The sequence below is a fragment of the Eucyclogobius newberryi genome, unplaced genomic scaffold, assembly GCF_026437365.1.
Source record: "Eucyclogobius newberryi isolate DKJ021-1_F unplaced genomic scaffold, fEucNew1.0.hap1 SCAF_20, whole genome shotgun sequence".
Classification (NCBI taxonomy): Eukaryota; Metazoa; Chordata; class Actinopteri; order Gobiiformes; family Gobiidae; genus Eucyclogobius; species Eucyclogobius newberryi.
The window spans coordinates 18,704,869-18,723,781 of NW_027315835.1; the positions used below are offsets into that span (position 1 = coordinate 18,704,869).

Below are 18,913 nucleotides of genomic sequence, written 5' to 3' on the forward strand. Positions count from 1 at the left end.
ATATTCTCTTTATGTTCAAATCAGCTCAAACCTTCCTGTGTCAATATTGTATTTCTTCACAACAACTACAACTGTCTGTCCCAAATATGAGATTCAACAATGAAAGAAAGAAAGAAAGAAAGAAAGAAAGAAAGAAAGAAAGAAAGAAAGGGATTATTGGTACTGTAAACTTCAACTTCCTCAATAAATTGGCATAAGTACTTAAAACACAATGGAATTGTCTGGGTAACATATGTCTTATTCATTTTATATCCGAATATATATTTAACTACAGTTCCCCTCACTACGTACTATTCAGAAAAAAGTTATTATTACAATATATTTGGTCATACTTATTTATTATACTATACTCTCATTTTATATTGTAATACTGATTTGTAAGACTACACATATTATTTATTTCAGACCTGTAGTTTGTGACCCCCCAAAAAAGCTGAATATTGCTTTTTATCTACGGTACTTCTAGACGCATACTGTGAAATAATTCAAGTAAAGCAATAACATCTCCATGGAGACTTGCATGTGGCGGACCTCCTTTCAGAAAAGTTACATATAGTGCACCTTTAACCTCTACAACACTATTTTTTTTTAATGAAAGACGTTTGAAATCTCTCCAAATGCATCAGCCACTATTGAAAAAGGTCCTCATTTGTATTGTGTGATTCAGTTGAGAGTACCCTGCTCTAACCTGTCTGAATGGCGCTCTCAATCTCGTAGTACTGGCCCTTGTGAGCACATTAGCTGCCTGTGAACGGCCTCCTGTGAACGCTGCCTGTGGAGCACTGCTGTAAATTATGCATCAGGATATTTAAGCAGCGCGCTCGGCTGTTGGTGACTAAACTGTGAAGAGTAGTAGCGGCGCGCTTCTACTCCATATTTATTGGCGCCCTGAGTCAAGAGAAGAGCGGCGTGGGGGTGGAGGAGGGGTGTCTCGAAGCCTCCCGGAGGGGATTTGTAATGCAAATGTGATAAATGGCAGCATGTCTGTATAACCTCATTGCTGCCGACTGGTTGATGGTGTCATTATGTAGCGTTGCCAGCCTACGTGCAAGTCTTTAATCTGTGAGCGACTGATGAATTTAGTTCTGGTGCGAAGCCTGGTGTCAGCTGTGGGCCGTGGCTATATAGGGAAAGATTGTCAGTCCTAATTTAGCCTGACGATTGTTTCTGCGCTCTGGCTAATAAAGGCCTATTGGGTTTCCTAATGACTGCAGGTCTGTACATTACCAAGCCGGCTCTCTGTTACATAACAGGCACTGTTTATACGGAGGCATGGGGCATATTCAGAGTAAATATGTGTTTTCACCGAATGTTTACAGCCAGCACTGCTTTTGTCAACACTTTGCTAATATTTAGTTGAGCTGTAAATAACTTTATGAATGGAGAAAACACCTTTACTTTTTGATTCCCTGGATATTCCACATTATTTTAGCCACAGTATAATTTACATATAACGGCGTATATTGCTTATTGCTTGCCAGGCAGAGTTAGCGTTTACATGTTCCTTAAAAACACTACCCACATCGTTCCCTCCTAATGTAATATACAGCGCTAATAATTGATATATACAACATTTACTAAATCTCACATTGTATTTGCAATCAGCAAATTATGCAATTGTTGTGGATTAAATTAGAAAAATAATAATCATGTTATACATTTTGAAGATATTTTGAGATGATAATTTGTTCGTAATTATGATTCATTATTATTAAATGTTTGTTAATTATTATACATATATATATATATATATTTATTTATTTTTGTCAGTACACTGTTCTGCCGTAAAAAATAATACAACCAAAAAAGGATCCTTACAGCATTTAGAGCTATGCATGTTTTATTTTGCACCAGATGTGATGGTCTTACCTCAGGCTGTGAAGAACCTTTTTTGTATATTTTCATTTTGATTCAAGTTCAATACCCAGCATGCAGACTTTAAAGGTTTTTAGGATGTCCCTTCTACACTATGGAGATGGTATTACTATTGCCAAACTAGAGCATGAAATCAACAAGGACACATCTGCACAGGCAATACAATTTATCATAGTTGAAATTAAAATTAAAATTATCTGGATGGGTTAAGTCGACTAAATTAGACTTAAGCTTAAACGAATTAGTTAAATCTTGATTAACACAAAAAAGGTTTTTTGCCTATAGACTAAGACACATTTCTTGGCAAAATTAACACCGATAAAAAGGGCACAGCCAAATTACAATGTTTCTTAACAGGTTGCCTTAGTTTATGGCACCATTTTTTTAAGTTTAGAGTTTATTTCTTACCCTGTCTAAGTCCCGAAGTCACTGGGATAGGCTTCAGTCAAGCGGTAGAAAATGGATGGATGGATGGATGGAGTTTATTTCGGTTGGGTAAAACAAATAAGAACGGTATATACATTTCTTTACATAAAACAAAATCAGCCAAAAAGGTGTAGGCTGAATCCACCGCTTATTACGGCCACCCCTTTTACAGAGTCACATTTACCCAGATATTTTGTTGTTGTCTTTTAACAGATTTCACAAATACATAATTATATTCCCTTCCAATATTCTTGATATATTATTGTCTTGAACAGTTTTTAAAAATAGAATTACTCCTCCACAAGCTGACCCCTTGAACAGAAAAAAAATATTCTTTTTGAATCACTATTTGTTCTATTAGGTCTTTATTTACAATCATTCTAACCAATTTTAAACATGTGGTCAGTCACTCATTTAAAAGACCAAACATCTTTTTTCAGCCAGACCTATTAAGTTCAATGCTGTCTGAAAGTGTTATAAACAGTTTACATCATTTAATTTTCGTTTCCTTTTATTGTTTATATTGTATATTCACCAAGTTCATATCCTTTTTTAACTGATAGGTAAAGACATATGTAGTTGACATTTTAGGCAGTAATGGAGCTTAAAAACAGTGAGACATAAAGCCCAGCCTAAATGTGTTTTTAATAAACGGTGCTCGGTGGTGCTGAATAAACTAAATGAGTGCGAGCTGACAGGCGTGAGATTTTAAAGGGAAATGAGCATGTTTTTCCTGGAGCAAAGTTGAATCAGATAAACGGATGCTGCCACGCCTTCAGTCTACATTTGTATTAATGAAGAGATACATTCAAGTGGGGGGAATTCAACTCATGATGATTGACTACACACATGAGGAACCAAGTGAAATCCCCATTTAAAGGTCTGGCCAGTGATTCCAGTGTCCTGATTGGCTGAAGGTAAAGAGAGGGGGCGTGGCCTGGCCTGTGTGTGAATGTTGTCACCTCAGGCCCCTGTATTATCATTCCCCACTGTACGTCTGTTTGAAGGACTCTCAGCCGTGTGCCAAGTGTCATCATAGATATGGGACAGTAGGGGACGCAATCATGTCCTTTGTTTGTTTTTAGAGCTCGTGTCCGTAAAAGAATAGGCTCTTCTAATCAACATCAAATCAACTCGGCAAATGACTCTCTGCCACAGATTGCAGAGACAATATGCCATTGCAATATTAGGCCCACGATCGAAGTGATAGCTACTAGTGAACTTATTGGATACATGTTTTCCTCCTTCTCTACCCCACAGCCCACATTTTTCTCCAGCCATACATTATCCACGTCTATACAAGTGCAGACCTTGGCGTTGCCCGAGAGGCCTGGTCATGTGACTGTGAAGTGCTCCCCTAGGTGCAGACGGGGGCTCTGAGTGAGTGAGGGTGACCTTGGTGCAGCGTTGTGATTACGATAATAGCCCTGCCCCACAGTCCCGCCCGACGTGAACCCTCACTGGGTGACACCGAGCCCACTTCCTCTACAGCAGCCCCCCATAGTTCCACTCACAAATAAACATCATCAATAGTCACTCTGTAATGTGGTCTCATGGAAGCTCTGTGAAGGGAGAAGCAATGTATTGTGGGTATAGGAGCTGAAAGTGCTGATGATATTTCATATAAGAACGGTCTGCAGCAATAAGCACTGTGTTCAAAGCTTTAAATTGTGTTGTAAAAATGATGTTGTATTAATGTGCACACATACATTCAAGGTGAAATGTTCTTTACAAAAGGTTTATGTGCATTTTACTTTATCTTAATTTGAATTATGAACATGTAATTGGATTTTTATTTATCCTACTGTTTCTAGCACTGCATGCTTAAAGCTGCACTATGTAACTTTTCTGGTGGAGGGTTTGTTTCCTGTTTGTCACCATGGACAAGCAGGTTGAGCCGCCAGGCACAAAGTTACAGGTCAGATCTGTGGAAAGGTAAGCTTGCTTGCACACAGAATAAGAATGCATTTTTCCAGTGTATTACTATTAATAATAAATACTTCTGTAACTCAATAAATGCCAATTCAGACAAGCAGGTCCACTGTAAAAGTTACATAGTGCATCTTTAAAGGGGCGAAATCAACTTTAACAAGGTTTTAACCTTGGCAGTGTTTCCTCATCATTAGTTTACTCAGAGTTGTATTTTGGTTTGTTCATACATCTTTCTGTAAACATTGCTCTGCAACTATGGCTCGAGTGCTCAGAAAATGTGATTATTTGAAAAAATTTGACTCTGAGTGATACATGTTGGTTTTAAAATGTAATGTTACAATGAAATTACACTATGAAGAGGCGGGGCTTTTCAGTTCTGCAGTTTTGAACTTTTTCTTAATTTTGCAATGAACAATATGTAAAATGATGATCTACGTATGTCTACTTTCAGACGTTTTGTGGGGGGAGCTACAGTGTACTTTTACTGAGGGCATCTAGACTTCTAGAGGCGTTTAAATTAAGTTCATATCCTTTTTCCTTTGATAGGTGGTTTCAAGGTTTTTCCTCATTGAAGAAGAACACCTTGTACCAAACCTTGAGAATGGGGAAGCGATTTCATGCCCCTTTTCATCTGGATATTTGATGAATTTGAGTCATTTCAACCCAAGGTCAGCCATTATTTCTGTGGCTGAAAAGCAGTCATGAGTGATAAGCTCCCAAGTCGTGATGAGAATGAACTATTTCGTATTACTGCTGTGCTAAGGCTAAGGGCACAAACCTCCAGAACATTCAGGAGGAATTCTTGCATCGTAATTTCAGCATTTTGTCTCATTTTAGGCTCATTTTGCCCAGATCAGATTAGATTATTTTGTACAGTTGAAGCTTGGTGCTGATTGCTGCTCCACTCTGCTGCACTCGGGATGTGACTAGTGAAGACTATTGATTTTTGTCATGCCCCCTGTGCTTCTGGGCTACATAAATTTAAAAATATTTTCCCCTTTGTGCCAAGTGCAGACAGGGCAGACTCCATTTAAACCCAGGGCCTCTTTCATGGTCCAAGGTTAAGGTGTGGGAAGTTGTTTTGTCAAGTTATACTCATGCTCATAGGTGGTGTATGGGTTTAAGACATTGCATATAAGTAGTTGCACATAAGAGTATCCTCTCGCTCTCCCCATTTCATACTTGAAAATATTTAAATAAATTATTGATACCCAAATGCAATTCTAAAACTAATATCTAATCTGAATATTTATGTGGACAGGTATCACTACAGAAGAAAGTCATTAAATGCACAGTTCTTGAATCCTCTTAATCTATCAGAAATATGAGACCGTTGCAAAATTACTTTTACTGGTATTATTCTTTGTTGAAAATTGCATTAGGCCATTCTGTGTTTTAAGACTGTCTGACTGTTCATTGGACTGAGATTAATAAAGCACTGCAAAGTATTTTATACATTAACTTCCCTTTTAACTTTAAAATTAGGTATTTGGGGTGCAAATTCCCTGCAATGGTAAAAAATGATATACAATATACCTTTGGAATGTATACTTTTGACAGGAACAAATAAAAGCTATCCCATCACATTTACGGTCAATTTGACAATGGGCATTGGTGTGGGCGGGACCAATATACCAGAGAGAATATTATTTTGCTACAATTTTATTTTCCCTGTCCCCTTTGTCATGTTTCCAACTGAGGATGTTTTTGGAAACTGCCTTAATTGTAGAAAATGAACCATTTTGTCTCACTATGCTTGAGCGAGAATGGAATGACTGACACCTGTTTAAATTCAATTTGTTCTGTAAAAATAGGTTTTCATTGAACAAAAGAGATCATTTGACTGTCTCGACCTACATGTAGTAAACGCGCTGTGCTGTTGTTGTTTGTTGTTTGAAGATAAGCATGTGATACTGCCGTCTCTGGGGTTCCTTGAAGTACTTTGTCTAATGATGAGCTCTGAGACAGTGAAGGTGTGTGGTGTTTTCATGATCCTGACAGCTTGAATACCTTTGACACTGAAGATGAAGTGAACAGGCAATTCCCTTCCATTCCAAGAGATTTACTTCTACAACTTTACAAAAAATATTTTTAGGTTATAAAGGCATTGGATTTCAAGGCATTTGGAGTAAAATGAAATGATCTTTTTTGGTAACTTTTATTTCCCCATGTTTTGCAGATGTAATAACCTAGTGATTATTTAATCTGACAGCTGTAATATCCATAAAAGAGTTTTTGAAGTGGAAACCAGTTTGTTCATTGAAAGTAGACTGAGATATGTATATGATATGATGATGTATTTGCAGTAAAGTTAGCCTGACTTTTATGGAGAGTACTCACACTACTAAATCTAAATGAATTTTCTCTGCCTTATTTACTCTACAACTTAACTTAACATACAATTTAGTTGATTCATCATATGTCAGATGCTGGTTGGTTGAAAAATAGGGCAAGTTGTCATATTCCCATCAGAGTCCTCTCCCAATACAGCAATGTATTTACCCAAGCTCATGATAATCAGTGTGTCTGAAGGACAAGCTTTTCTAAAGAAGCGAAATTGGTGAATCCTTAGTTTTTTTAGTGACAATATACCTGTATATATAAATCAAAAACATATTTCATCTTGCCTTGACAGTCACATATACTGCAGAATCACTGTGTTAAAGTGCCAACTCATACCATCTCCTTCATGCTGCTTCAATTAGCTTGCAGCTCCTATCATCTGAGCTTAGTAAATAAATCTGATCTGGCATTTCCCAGTTTATTAGCGTGGCCCTTGGATTGCTGACTGCAGCACATCTCTGGGGATGGACATAACGGAGTGCATATCAACGGTCTCAAGCATGTGGATGAAATATAGTCCTACTGTGTCCCTGCATTGAGGAAGTTTAACTGTTTAACAAGCGACTATTTCTATTCAGCATTATAAGAGGTTGGTGCGTTGCCAAAACCTCTCCTCTCCAATTCAGACCGAACCACCTGAATTATTTGGCACTCTTGTCCTTTAATTGTCACTCCTCACTCATTTATTGCCTGGAGCTCAGCACGTGTCAATATCCCCAGTGTGGCCCTCTTTATACGTTCATAATGAGCCTGCTGTGGCTTTTAATCATGTTACTGTGGCCGTTATTGCACTGTAAGGAAAGTACTTCCATCACTCTCGTTAGAAATCAGACAACAGTACACTGCGTAGAATTGCGTACTTTGCATGTTTGTACACTGATTACTTGGGATTTTTAACACAAGCGTTAGTTAAACGTTTCCTAACAATGTAATTCATCATCACTTTTGTCTGGCATTTATATAATTTATTTGTGTGTATGTATGCATTTATTTCACCTGGGCCCCGTTTCAAAAAGCAGGTTTTCTGAAAAGTGAAAACTCTGAAAGCAGTCAAACACTGGATTTTCTGTTTGTATATGTATATTCTGTTAAATAAACCTTTCACAAAGAGGATTCAGACTAACTTTAAGTCAGTTGCTGTGGTAACAGTGTCTCTGAAACTAACCTGGTTTGGAGCAGGATTCCCCTAACCTTAAGGTTGATTTGAGTGCTCTGATTGGACAGTTCACGTCCTCATTCACAGATGGACCAGATGCACTTTAGAGTTGAATGATACAGTAAAGTATACTTTACATTTTTCTGACGCAGCAACTTATACATTCAAATCTATTGGGCGATGCAAACATTAGATTAATGGAGCATAGATTTATGAACTATTCAGTAGTCACCACTCATTTCACATCACGTTTTTTCTGATAATTTAACCTCAACTGATACATTTAAAGACATGTTTTTATTTCTGTTTGATTTATATACAACTGTCTCAGGATTTGGGATACACCAAAAAAATGATCAATATATACATTTGTCAAAATCGTCCAACCCTATCTGGGACCCTATCCAGCAATGATTCAAGTAGTTAAATACACATTTGAGCACTTTCTAAACCAAACAGCAACAACTTATTTGCTGTTAGATATTCTATGTGACACCTGTTTTTTCATCACACCAAATAAATTCAAAAGTGCTCTTCATCTTCTGTATAGCAGTTGTTGCAATGCCAGAACTGTGTTCAACTAGCCTCGTGAATCACTGTATTTCGCAAGTATTAGCTCGAGTTTCACGGTAGCGTTTACTTTTGCAGCTTTTACTTGTATCGGCTGAGAGTTACAGCCACAGGCACGGTCAGTGGCTGCCGGCTGGCCTCACGTCAGATTAGCTTCCCCTTGTTTTACAATTTATCCCAACAGGGGCATGAAATGCATAGCGTGACCCATCGCTTAAGGCCTGCCTGCAGTAAGGGCTCTGGTGTACAAAAGTTATACTGCAGTATAACTGCAGTATAACTCCCCATGGAGACAGCCTCTTCCTCCGGGGGCTCCCCTCTTCTTCATACACAGATGGCAGTGTCACATCCCCAACTGGTGGATTTTAGACAAAAAGACACTTAAATATAGCTACTTTTAGAACTAAACAACATGACATGATGCAAATGTGTGGCTGATGAAATGCAATGCTTAAAATTGTGACAAAGTAACATCTAATAAATTAAGTTTTAAGTGCATAGGACCGGTTTCGGCTGCACATGTCACTATAACATAATTATATTCAAGATTTTTAAGACTAAAACATTTGGCTCTTTTGCCCCAGTTTGACAGTTGTGACATTTTTTATTTGGACTTCCTGGTTTGACATGAACAGCAGATATGGCGTGGGTAGAGATAATTCCTGAACTGTTGTGATTTGACAATAATAATAACTGATAACACCTAAACCTAAACTATACAAAAAAATGTCTGTTTCGTGTAGACTGTTGCTTATTCGTGACATTGACAGAGGGATTACAGTTTAGAACTCGGCACTACTTCCTGTAAATTTAAACTTTTATTTTTACAATTTTCTTCACAAACTGTAACTTGACTAAAAATTTGATAAATATTCACCACAGGAACAATCCTACCAAACAAACTAATAATAAACAACAAGAGAACTTATCATGTGCTCTTTAAACATATTCAGGTTTTGGCCTAATTCACGATTTTGTGTAATATTATTCATCCACTAACATAAAACGTTTATGGTTAGGAATTGAGGTTATGTGGGAACTTATGATTTTTTAAAACATATTTAAATTTTGTCCTGTAGTCATGGAAACCAGACACATAATTTCACATTCCTTGCTAATAAAATCTTCTATTTCCATTTCTCTTTGGGTTTGATTGAATAAGTTCAATACAAATAATTTTTCACTGATCACTTCGGTAGAGATGCCAAGTTTATTCAACACATTAGTTCATTTCTTGTTATATTTATATTTTTGGCTTATGTTATGACCACACAGCTTCAGTCCTGACCCATTTGATTCCCACACATTTATATTTTTCAGTTTCCACACTAAGCATGACTTACATTCACCCTATGCACACTATCTAATCTAAACATCATTACAACTCCAGACAGCATCTGATTATCCCATCAATATTTAATCAAAAGACATTCCTCATCTCTTCTACATAAATGTCATAAATCTATCTCGAGCACATTGACGAGACAAAGACACAGCCGCAGTTGCTCTAGTTCTTATACTTTGATGAAATCTGACACCGAGCTGTGTTATTGCAACTTTGTGGATGTTCAGAAATATTGTGTGGTGTAGTGAATCTTGTCATAACTTGAGCTGAGGTCCAGCCTTCAAACTGTCCATAAATCCACAAGGGGAAGTGTGAAAGGTGTCAGTGCAACGAGATGAATGACTTGGGACGGCGCTCTTGATTACCATCTGTCTCTCCATAATCGTCGCTGGCATCGCGGGCTGACAAGGCGTTCTTTAGGGCCCGTGTTTATACCCGGCGTGCGCGCAGAGGAATATGAATGCTACTACATGCATTATAGATACCAGATCACAACTGTGGCAAAACGCAAGCTGTGATTCAAAAGCAGCTTGTTTTGTTTTATCGGCCGCTTCTCTTATCAGCTCATTTGCATAATTAGCAGGAGCTGACAGTAGCGGACGAGGACGGTGTCTGCTTGCAATTCTGTCCGAGCAGCGTCTTTACTGGATCAAGTCGTAGCGATGCATCAAGAATGGCATCTTTGCACCACAGAAGGCAATGGGGAGTTCTCCATTTTGGCTTTCTGTTGATTTGTAAGGATCCAAATTATAGTGTTGTACCTGAGCGCCATAGACTTCTGACAGGGTTTAGATGACATCACAGCATTTATAGGTCTGCGATGTTTTATAGAGTTGGAGGACAGGTTAGATGAATATGAAATAAGCTTGAATGTGATATTTTTGTGTGGTATTGGACACCTAACACCATAAACAGTTACAATTAGAGTATGCACCAGTCGATCCTCCAACCTGTGTGCTTTAATCACTGAGCCACTACTGCCCCAAATTGATATAATTGGGTTGCAAAGGCAATTAATCAGCATGTAATTTTTACTGTAACTAGACCACCTCCAAGGATCATAATAATTAGCGTGTTCATTTAAAGATTTTCCTCTTGCCCCTTGTGATTGGTGGGGACTAATACATTCCTAATTGTTCTTTATACTCAAGAAAATTGCCCCGATCTCACAATGTGTGCTGTAGAAGACGTGATTAGTTTGTGTTGTCTCGCCCAGTTAAAGTGCACTCACCTATAACAGCCCTGTCTGGGTCCATGCTCCATTATTGCTTTATGATTCTCGCTCTTCTATCTCTCCAGCCACGAGACACCGCTGCACTTTTCTATTAAAACAACATTTGGCTGCATCTTTGGCTCCCCTCCATGTCCACATATCCCAGATTAGACTGCCTTATGAATATAACACGAGGCAGCGTCGGCAAATTACCCTGTTCAGCAAGATCCACCTGCTGCTTTTGATTTCCCTCTTTCTAAATGCCAGCTTCCTGAAGGCAAAATCTATTCTGCCTTTAGCCGCCCTTTTTTGAAATATTTTTGCCGCCTGTCTGCCGTTTTGAGACAATAAAAGGGTACGTGAAGGTCTGCTGATAAAGCATATATTTGTGCTCATATTTAGCCGCAAGGAAGGTGAGCTTTTCTTTGCCTTAGACTCAAAAAAAGCTCAAACTAAACAACACTACATATTCCCAACGCATTTCTGTCTAATCTTTCTTTCTCTGTCTCTTCGCAGGCTCGCTGACAGTGTCCATCACCGACATGCGCGCTCCCGTGGTGGGGGGCTCTGGGGGGGTCTACGCACTCTGCTCAGCCCACCTCGCCAACGTCGTCATGGTAATGGCAGTCGTAATAGTCGCCTATATTGTTCCCCAAAAGCCATTCAGTGCAGTGGAAATGTCTCGTTTGAAACATTGAGTGAGAAGACGGAAAGCTGACCTCCTGGAACAGACCTGCCATATTAATGTGAAATATTTTATGTCCCGTATGAGCTCTTTGTCAAAGTGTCAGCAAAATAAGTTATCTCAATGGTGCAGGGGTATTGAGGCGACATTTATTTACACGTTTATAGTCCCTGGCTAGAATTACTTAATTTCTCAAAGTTTTATATTAATGAACCGTTGCAGTGCTGTTAAATTATATTAGATGGCCATTATGGGTAAAATATAGTAGACTCTGCCTGCACTGCATTTTACTGATCACCAAAAAGAGCTAACCAGGATTTTTTTTTTTTTTTTTAATCCTCACTATCAGAGTAGCTAACACAATCCTGCATTTTTGTCATGCTTAATCTGTTGCCAATAGTTAATTCATATCAATTTTTACAGATTAAGCAGCTGTTAGAATTTCACCCTGTTATTGATTCAGTGTTGACAATCTGACACCATTTGTTTGGTTTTTTTCTATCTTCCCGTTTGTCAAATTTGAAAAACTAAATATTTTTTGGGGGCTTTTTTGTAGATACAAGATGAGCCAAACTGCACTGTAAATTTTGTAGATACAAGATGAGCCAAACTGCACTGTAAATCATGACGTTACTAGATTTAAACTTCACGAAAGATATCTACATTTCTGACCTGTTTATTTGTTAAATTTGTAATATCTTAAGCGCTACTTATTGTATTGCCTGTATTTTATTCACATTGAATTACTACAAACAACTGTATTTAGGACGACCTCTCCCCTGGGAGTGTTTGCGTCACATGAACAGCCTGCACATTCCCCTTGGCGGCGTTAGATATGACGAATCACTTTAACAAACCTTCTTGCTCAGTTCAGTGCGGGCAGCGGGCAGCGGGCAGCAGGCAGGCCAGCAGCAGACAGGGAGCGCTGACGAGCCCTGAGTGTGTGACTGTAACTGCCACACCACACAGCAGCAACTAAAAGGCAGAATGTGTTATCTGATGTCTGGCAGGGAAATCCTTGAAGGCATGTCCCGCTTTGACAACTTTGTTTTTATGTTCTAAAGAAAGCCCTGGCATCTTCAGTAACTTAAATTTGACGTCAGGTTTTATCAAAGGTGTTTTTAATGTCGAGAAATGGTGCGGGGGAAGTGTCAGAATACATCTCCAAACATAACACACCTTATGTTATGTATCTGAAATGTAAGCACTTCTGTAAGTCTTTGCACCTCATGCCTTCTCAGTGTCAGCAGCCTGATAATAAGATCTCAAACAGGCTAAATGGAATGGACGTCTTCTGTAGATGAATACCTCTCTCTTCTCCCGCTGAGGCATGTCAATGCAAACTGCCTCTTGTCAGGAAGCAGCATCACTTGCAGCTCGATGCTTACCTCAGCAGCCCTGTGACAATCCTCAGCATTTTGAGCCTTCAGACTTACACAGACTTTATTTAATCAATCATTGCTTGGCAGAACAGGAAAACGGCAGGGGACATTATCATAACTGGAGACCTGTGGATGGATATGATTTGTGCTATTAGTAATAATGAGCTGTGCCTATTTTTATTACCAGTCACTGTGTAGTGTCCCTTTATCTTGTGATAAATAAATTGAATAATCAACTTCATTACTGTAACAACATGATTATTTATGAGGATATGAATCACCTGTAGCATTTTGCACAAAAGCACAATTAGATTGCGTTACAATGTCTAGACAAGTGAAAATCAGTCAAAACCTGCTATATTTTATATGATGTAGTTTTTGTTTTATTATCCAAAATAAACAAACTATCAACTAAAACATTGTTTAAAGTAAAGTAGCCAACATTTTGTTATAACTGGATTTAGAGACTTATTCTGCTTTCCGATTGGATAATCCTCTTGAGAACAAAAACACCAAATGATGACAACCATTTTGCCGTAATGTCAAATGTTTGTGTCCAAGAATCAATAATCAATTGAAGCCTTTAGCTGAACAGCTTTGACTGGTGAAAATATTGATTATCTCTTTGATAATAAACTATTAAAGACTGCAAAAAGATCATTGTCACTGTTAAATTGCAAATCAGCGAGTCGTAAAACCTTTTTTGGACATAGTGGACATTTACACCTAAATGGCCCTATCATTATCTTAACACTTTTTACTATTTAATTTGAGTTATGAAATATATTGAAAATCAGATAATGCATATTTTGGAAATATGAAAAGAAAATCGATTATCTCTTTGATAATAAACTATTAAAGACTGCAAAAAGATGGGCATAAATTGGTGTTTTTGTCCTTTTCTGATTATTTGTATGTTTTGTGTGATACTTGAACGTCATCGAAGACATTACAGACACATTTTAGCACATTCCTGAAGCATATTGTTAAAATATTGTCTGAAAATTGTTATCAAGATAATAAATTAATAGCTTTTTTTTTTTTTTTTTTAATCAGAATTGCCCACCCGTGGATTTCACATTACTTTATAAGCACTCGTCACTTCTAACCATAGCATGTTCTTCTCCAGCCTAAATACTGGTGTGGCTTGGGATATTTCTTGCTTACGGGACATTTTTTGCTGTGTGTTGCAGAACTGGGCCGGGATGCGCTGTCCGTACAAGTTACTCCGCATGATCCTGGCTTTGGTCTGCAGTAAGTTCAGTGCAAACTCTAACAATACATCATCATATTACCTTACACTTAATAGCCTCTTAAGATGAATTAAAAAGGGAAAATCTACAGTTAAAATTACTTAAATTTAAGATGTTAATATTCTGTAGTTTTATTTAAGATTTATATAAGTGATAGACCACCATTATTTCACTGTATCTGACTTGTTTCAATACATCAACAAAAATACTCTGATATACTAAGATATTCTTCAGGCATTATATTGGACATGTAACTTTGTTTTGGAATGCCCTTTTTTCTCCGTGCAAAAGCCAATAGTCTGACTTTCATTTTTGAGCAATATGTCCCTCCATCTGTCCTGAGACTGCCACCCCCAAACTGCGACTGGAGCCCGTCTCTGTTGGAATGTGAAATGCTCGTCTGCGTCTCACAAACACAAGCGGTGCCATGTCAGAAATAAAAGATGACACATTGTTGGTGTCGGTGCGTGAGGGAGCAGAGTTTGCATTGCAAATTTTGATCGTTTGACTTTTCTTTAGATCATTTAGTGTGATACTCCTCCCCCTAAATCTTCATCACTATTTTACTGGACTGATGCAAAATAGATTAATTAGGCATGTGTTAAACAATTTTCTGTTAAAACACATGAATATTGGATTCGCACAGCTGTTAGTTCCCTTTTTTTCTAAACTTTACTTCACAGAAATGAAGTCTGAAGACAAGAAGTTGGAAGAACGGCTTGAGGCACGAAACTTTACATGGTGTGAAATAAAAGCTCCTGTGCGAATTCCTTATTTTTGTGTTTTAACTTTGATTAAAGTTCAGGACCCAGCACAGTTTTACAGCGTTCTTGGATATGTCTTCCTCTACAATAATCAAATTGCTGTACATCTGAAAATAACCAAATAACAGTGACTAGCTGACCAATGTGAGGGCATTTCAATATAACAGCCGCAACAACAAATTAATCAATCTACTAAACATCCTAAAGCAGCTTGATTTGAATAATTTGAAATACTTTTTAACAGACTTTTACATAAGATGCACTATGTAATTTTTCTGGTGGTGGGGGTTAGATGCTAATTATTCAGTTACTAGTGTTTATAGAGTACAACTTCTACAGACGGGTGCTCAAAACCTTAAAAAAAAAGTGAGATTTATCTGCAAAGGTGACACTTCAGGCCTCACAAATTTCTTCAGCACCGATTCAAGTAAAGATTTTATTCATGGACACTATGTTCCTTCCCCAAACTCGGAAAAACTTAATTACCATTGATGTTGAAAGTGACTTCTCTGTCCCGCAGTGAGCTCGGAGGTGGGCCGTGCTGTATGGCTCCGCTTCTCCCCTCCTCTGCCCTCGTCTGGACCCCAACCCAGCTTCATGGCGCACCTGTCGGGGGCTGTGGTGGGCATCAGCATGGGCCTGCTCATCCTGCGCAGCTACGAGGAGAGCCTCCAGAAGCAGTGCTCGTGGTGGGTCATCATCTTCTCATTCATCACCTTTCTGCTCTTTGCCATCTTTTGGAACATCTTCGCCTACGAGCTTTTGGGCGTCCAGATCCCCCCGCCGCCCTGATGAAGGCCTAATCCCATCTACAAACTTGCTTCTACTTAGACCCCTATATGACGGGTTACAGATGACGTCACAACATCTATAGTAGTGTGTAACTGTGGGCAGGCAAAAAATAAAACATAAATGCACATTGTCAGTGTGGTTGAATAAAAATGTCAGGAAAATGGACCTTGCCACTACATGATCCGGTTCAACAGTGTTTTTCTTTTTGGATTATTCATGAGTATATAATAAATAGCAGGAAGTACAGGCTCCTACCCCCCTAGAGAGTGACATCACAGTTCAGAATCCAGTGCGCCTGACAAGAATCCTTTTTACAGTACTTTGCGAATCAAAGGAATATGTCTCTTTTATTAAAGAGGGTGTAACAGTAGCAACAAGTACAGGTCACAATCCTCAGATACTTCGAGGAGCCTTCTCTGTATGTTTTTATATACATTTCACTCACATCACCAGCTTTAAGTGAGCAAGTATTGTGCTCTTTACATCTCATGTTTTGTTAACGTTAAGAGAAAGTTAGAGGGAAAACTTCAACAGTTGAAGGCAGCAACGAACCTAAATCTGTTTGTACCCTTGGATGAAAAATGAATTTTAGCACAACTAATGACCACTTGTTTCCAATAGGAGGCAATTAAAGTAGCAGTAATTAGTAGCAAAGACCCAAATGTTACCTGCCTTAATCAAACCCTGTAACCGGCATATTTAAAAGGCCAAGTTGATCTGACACCTCATTTCCCAACATAGGGAAGAAATCTAGCTTGTATTATTTTATTTTATTTTACATTGAACTTACACTGTGCTACAGCACATAGCGTAGAAAGAAATAAACGCTGAAACTCTGGATGGTGATTACTCTAGCTGCTAGTTTTTGAGTCCTATATCATTTGCCAAGGCACACAACGTAAAATATGCCATGTCAGGCTCTGAAGGACACAATGACTCTTCTCCTTTATGTCCTTGAACTGGGCAAACGAAGGAGTTTTAACATCAAGAACACAATACAAATACTAACTTCTGCCTGTTGTGATGGACTTGACTGGGGCGCTGTCATCGCCTGACCTTTGACCTTCTTTCAGAAGCATTGGGGTCTCGGTTGGACCCAGTCTTTACCTCAATCTTAGGGACTGTATACTTTTGTAAAGGAATGTATCTATAAGAAAAAAATGTGTGTTTTAAGTTGTTCCTTTGGTTTGATCTGGATGTGTATATTGTATGTTAATAACTAAAAGTATATTTATTATTTGTAATTTTCCTCATTCATTGGAAAAGCCTGTTTCAAATGGTGCAGAAAATAATGCCATGATTGTTCTGAAAAAAGTCCATGAGACCATAACGGAAAATCCATTTGGTTTGTTTACTGTTTAGTGCTTTACAGAATAAGCCATAGAAAGAACTAAACACATGAGGATTTTTGGTTTGAGTAGCTAGCGACGTTTGCCAAACACTAATTGTTTTGGTGTGAAAAAGAAACTGTGTGAGATATTTTCATGTAGCGAACCTGATTTTACATTTACAACTAATATAAGATGCAGCTATTTTTTGCCAAGTGCCAAGTCCTCAACTCTATTCCAAAATTCTTGTTTCTAAAAATGCAAACTCCACAAAGCAGAGGAGAGAAATTAGGTTTATATGAATTATATTTTCAGTTATTGAATCAATAGTTAATTTGACTGTCCACTGGATCCCGGTGCAAAGAGTTATGGATTTGCCAATTCTGACAATGGGTCATAAATACAGTTCAAACCATTCACTTCCACATCAAGGTCTCAGTGAGATATTGTAAAGATCAGAATAAGCCAGTTTCAGATAATAAAACTGCATTCACAGGTAATGAACCTTTAATGGAATACTAAGTATACTAGGACATATTATTGCTTGGGAGAGCAAAGTTACAGTGCATGATGAATAATGCATTGGAAGAAGGCAATGAGGAAGAAGGTAACACTAGAGTGGAGGTTAATGTGCCTCTTTAAGTTTCATAGGTTGTAAAAAAGGGCTAGTAAAAGGCTGTCTTTATACATCGCTTTAGCTGTTAAGATCCCTCCACCCGGAACCAAACAGGATTGGCATTCCTCTGAACAAGTATAACATGAAAATTGTATTTAACTCTTGTTACTACAATAGTGATTGTAGCAGAACTAATTATCTACTATAGATGCCTGTCAGGTATTTATAGTAACTAGAATAACTTTAAGGAAAGCTGTAAACACAACCTTGTACTTTGATAAACTTCTGACAGACTGCATGATTTTATTTTAATTGCTGTCATTTAAAAAGATCAGAGCAACTGCCTGTGGGTCTATTGTGATTCCCAGAAGACATTTTTACTTGATATATTCATATGTGCCATAATCTTAACTGCCATAGACATCCTGCAGACCTAATTAGTATACATCCCTATGCTAATTCATAGTACTGTTACGCCCAATGCCTTGGACTGTGCAAAGTGTTGGAAGGCTGCTTTTCTGTTTGCTGCATGTTCAATGTACAATAATTTTTAAAAAAAGAAAAGAAATTAGACACACAGCAAAATAGTAAGAGCGTGGGTATGCGCAGCCCTCATGACCCAAATAAGTAAGGGAGCAGTCCAGATATACAATATTGTATGTATCATTTAATGAAGCTTTGGACCAGTGTGGCAAAATACCCTTAGATAAATTTGTTTGAGAAGCAATTAGTGTTAATTCTAATATGACTGACGAGCACTGAGAAGTCTATGTCCATACTAATACTCTTTAAACTGCAATGGGTAATAAAGTGTTTCTGTAATACAGATTTTTTCAAAGATCGGATTCAGAGATCTGTGCTGCTGCTGCAGTCGTCCTCATGAGCTGCTCACTTTGTCAAGGAAAATGGTGCCAAGCTTACAGGTCCAGCCTCTCAGACCAGACCCGAGGTTGTGCCAACAGCGTTTACACAATGAAAAGGCAGATGAAGCTATTTTTCTCCTGATCATGAAACTAAAGGAAGGCAAAATTTACATATGGATAATGTATATATTTAAGTCCTCACTAATTATTCACTCTATTGTACTTTTTAAAAGTTCTGAACAGAACCATTTTATATTGTAAATATGTACATATATATATATATATTGTTTTATTTTGTACCGTTCGTTGTACTTTGTTTTAACTTTAAAAAAATATATAAATAAAGAATACCGTGGCAACATCCCCCCAA

At 38.0% G+C, this 18,913-nt stretch overlaps 1 protein-coding gene across 3 annotated transcripts in view; it reads left to right on the forward strand.

Moving 5' to 3' along the window:
* The window catches only part of rhbdl1 (rhomboid, veinlet-like 1 (Drosophila)), a 43,485-nt gene extending 24,579 nt beyond the window's left edge, over positions 1–18,906 (forward strand). For all 3 annotated transcript variants that reach the window (XM_072456899.1, XM_072456900.1, XM_072456898.1), the window contains 3 exons: positions 11,377–11,477; positions 14,121–14,181; positions 15,465–18,906. In XM_072456899.1, the coding sequence (XP_072313000.1) occupies positions 11,377–11,477; positions 14,121–14,181; positions 15,465–15,736 (434 nt within the window). In that variant the 3' untranslated portion in view covers positions 15,737–18,906. The remainder of the gene's footprint in view (positions 1–11,376; positions 11,478–14,120; positions 14,182–15,464) is intronic.
* Positions 18,907–18,913: the final 7 nt, after the last annotated feature.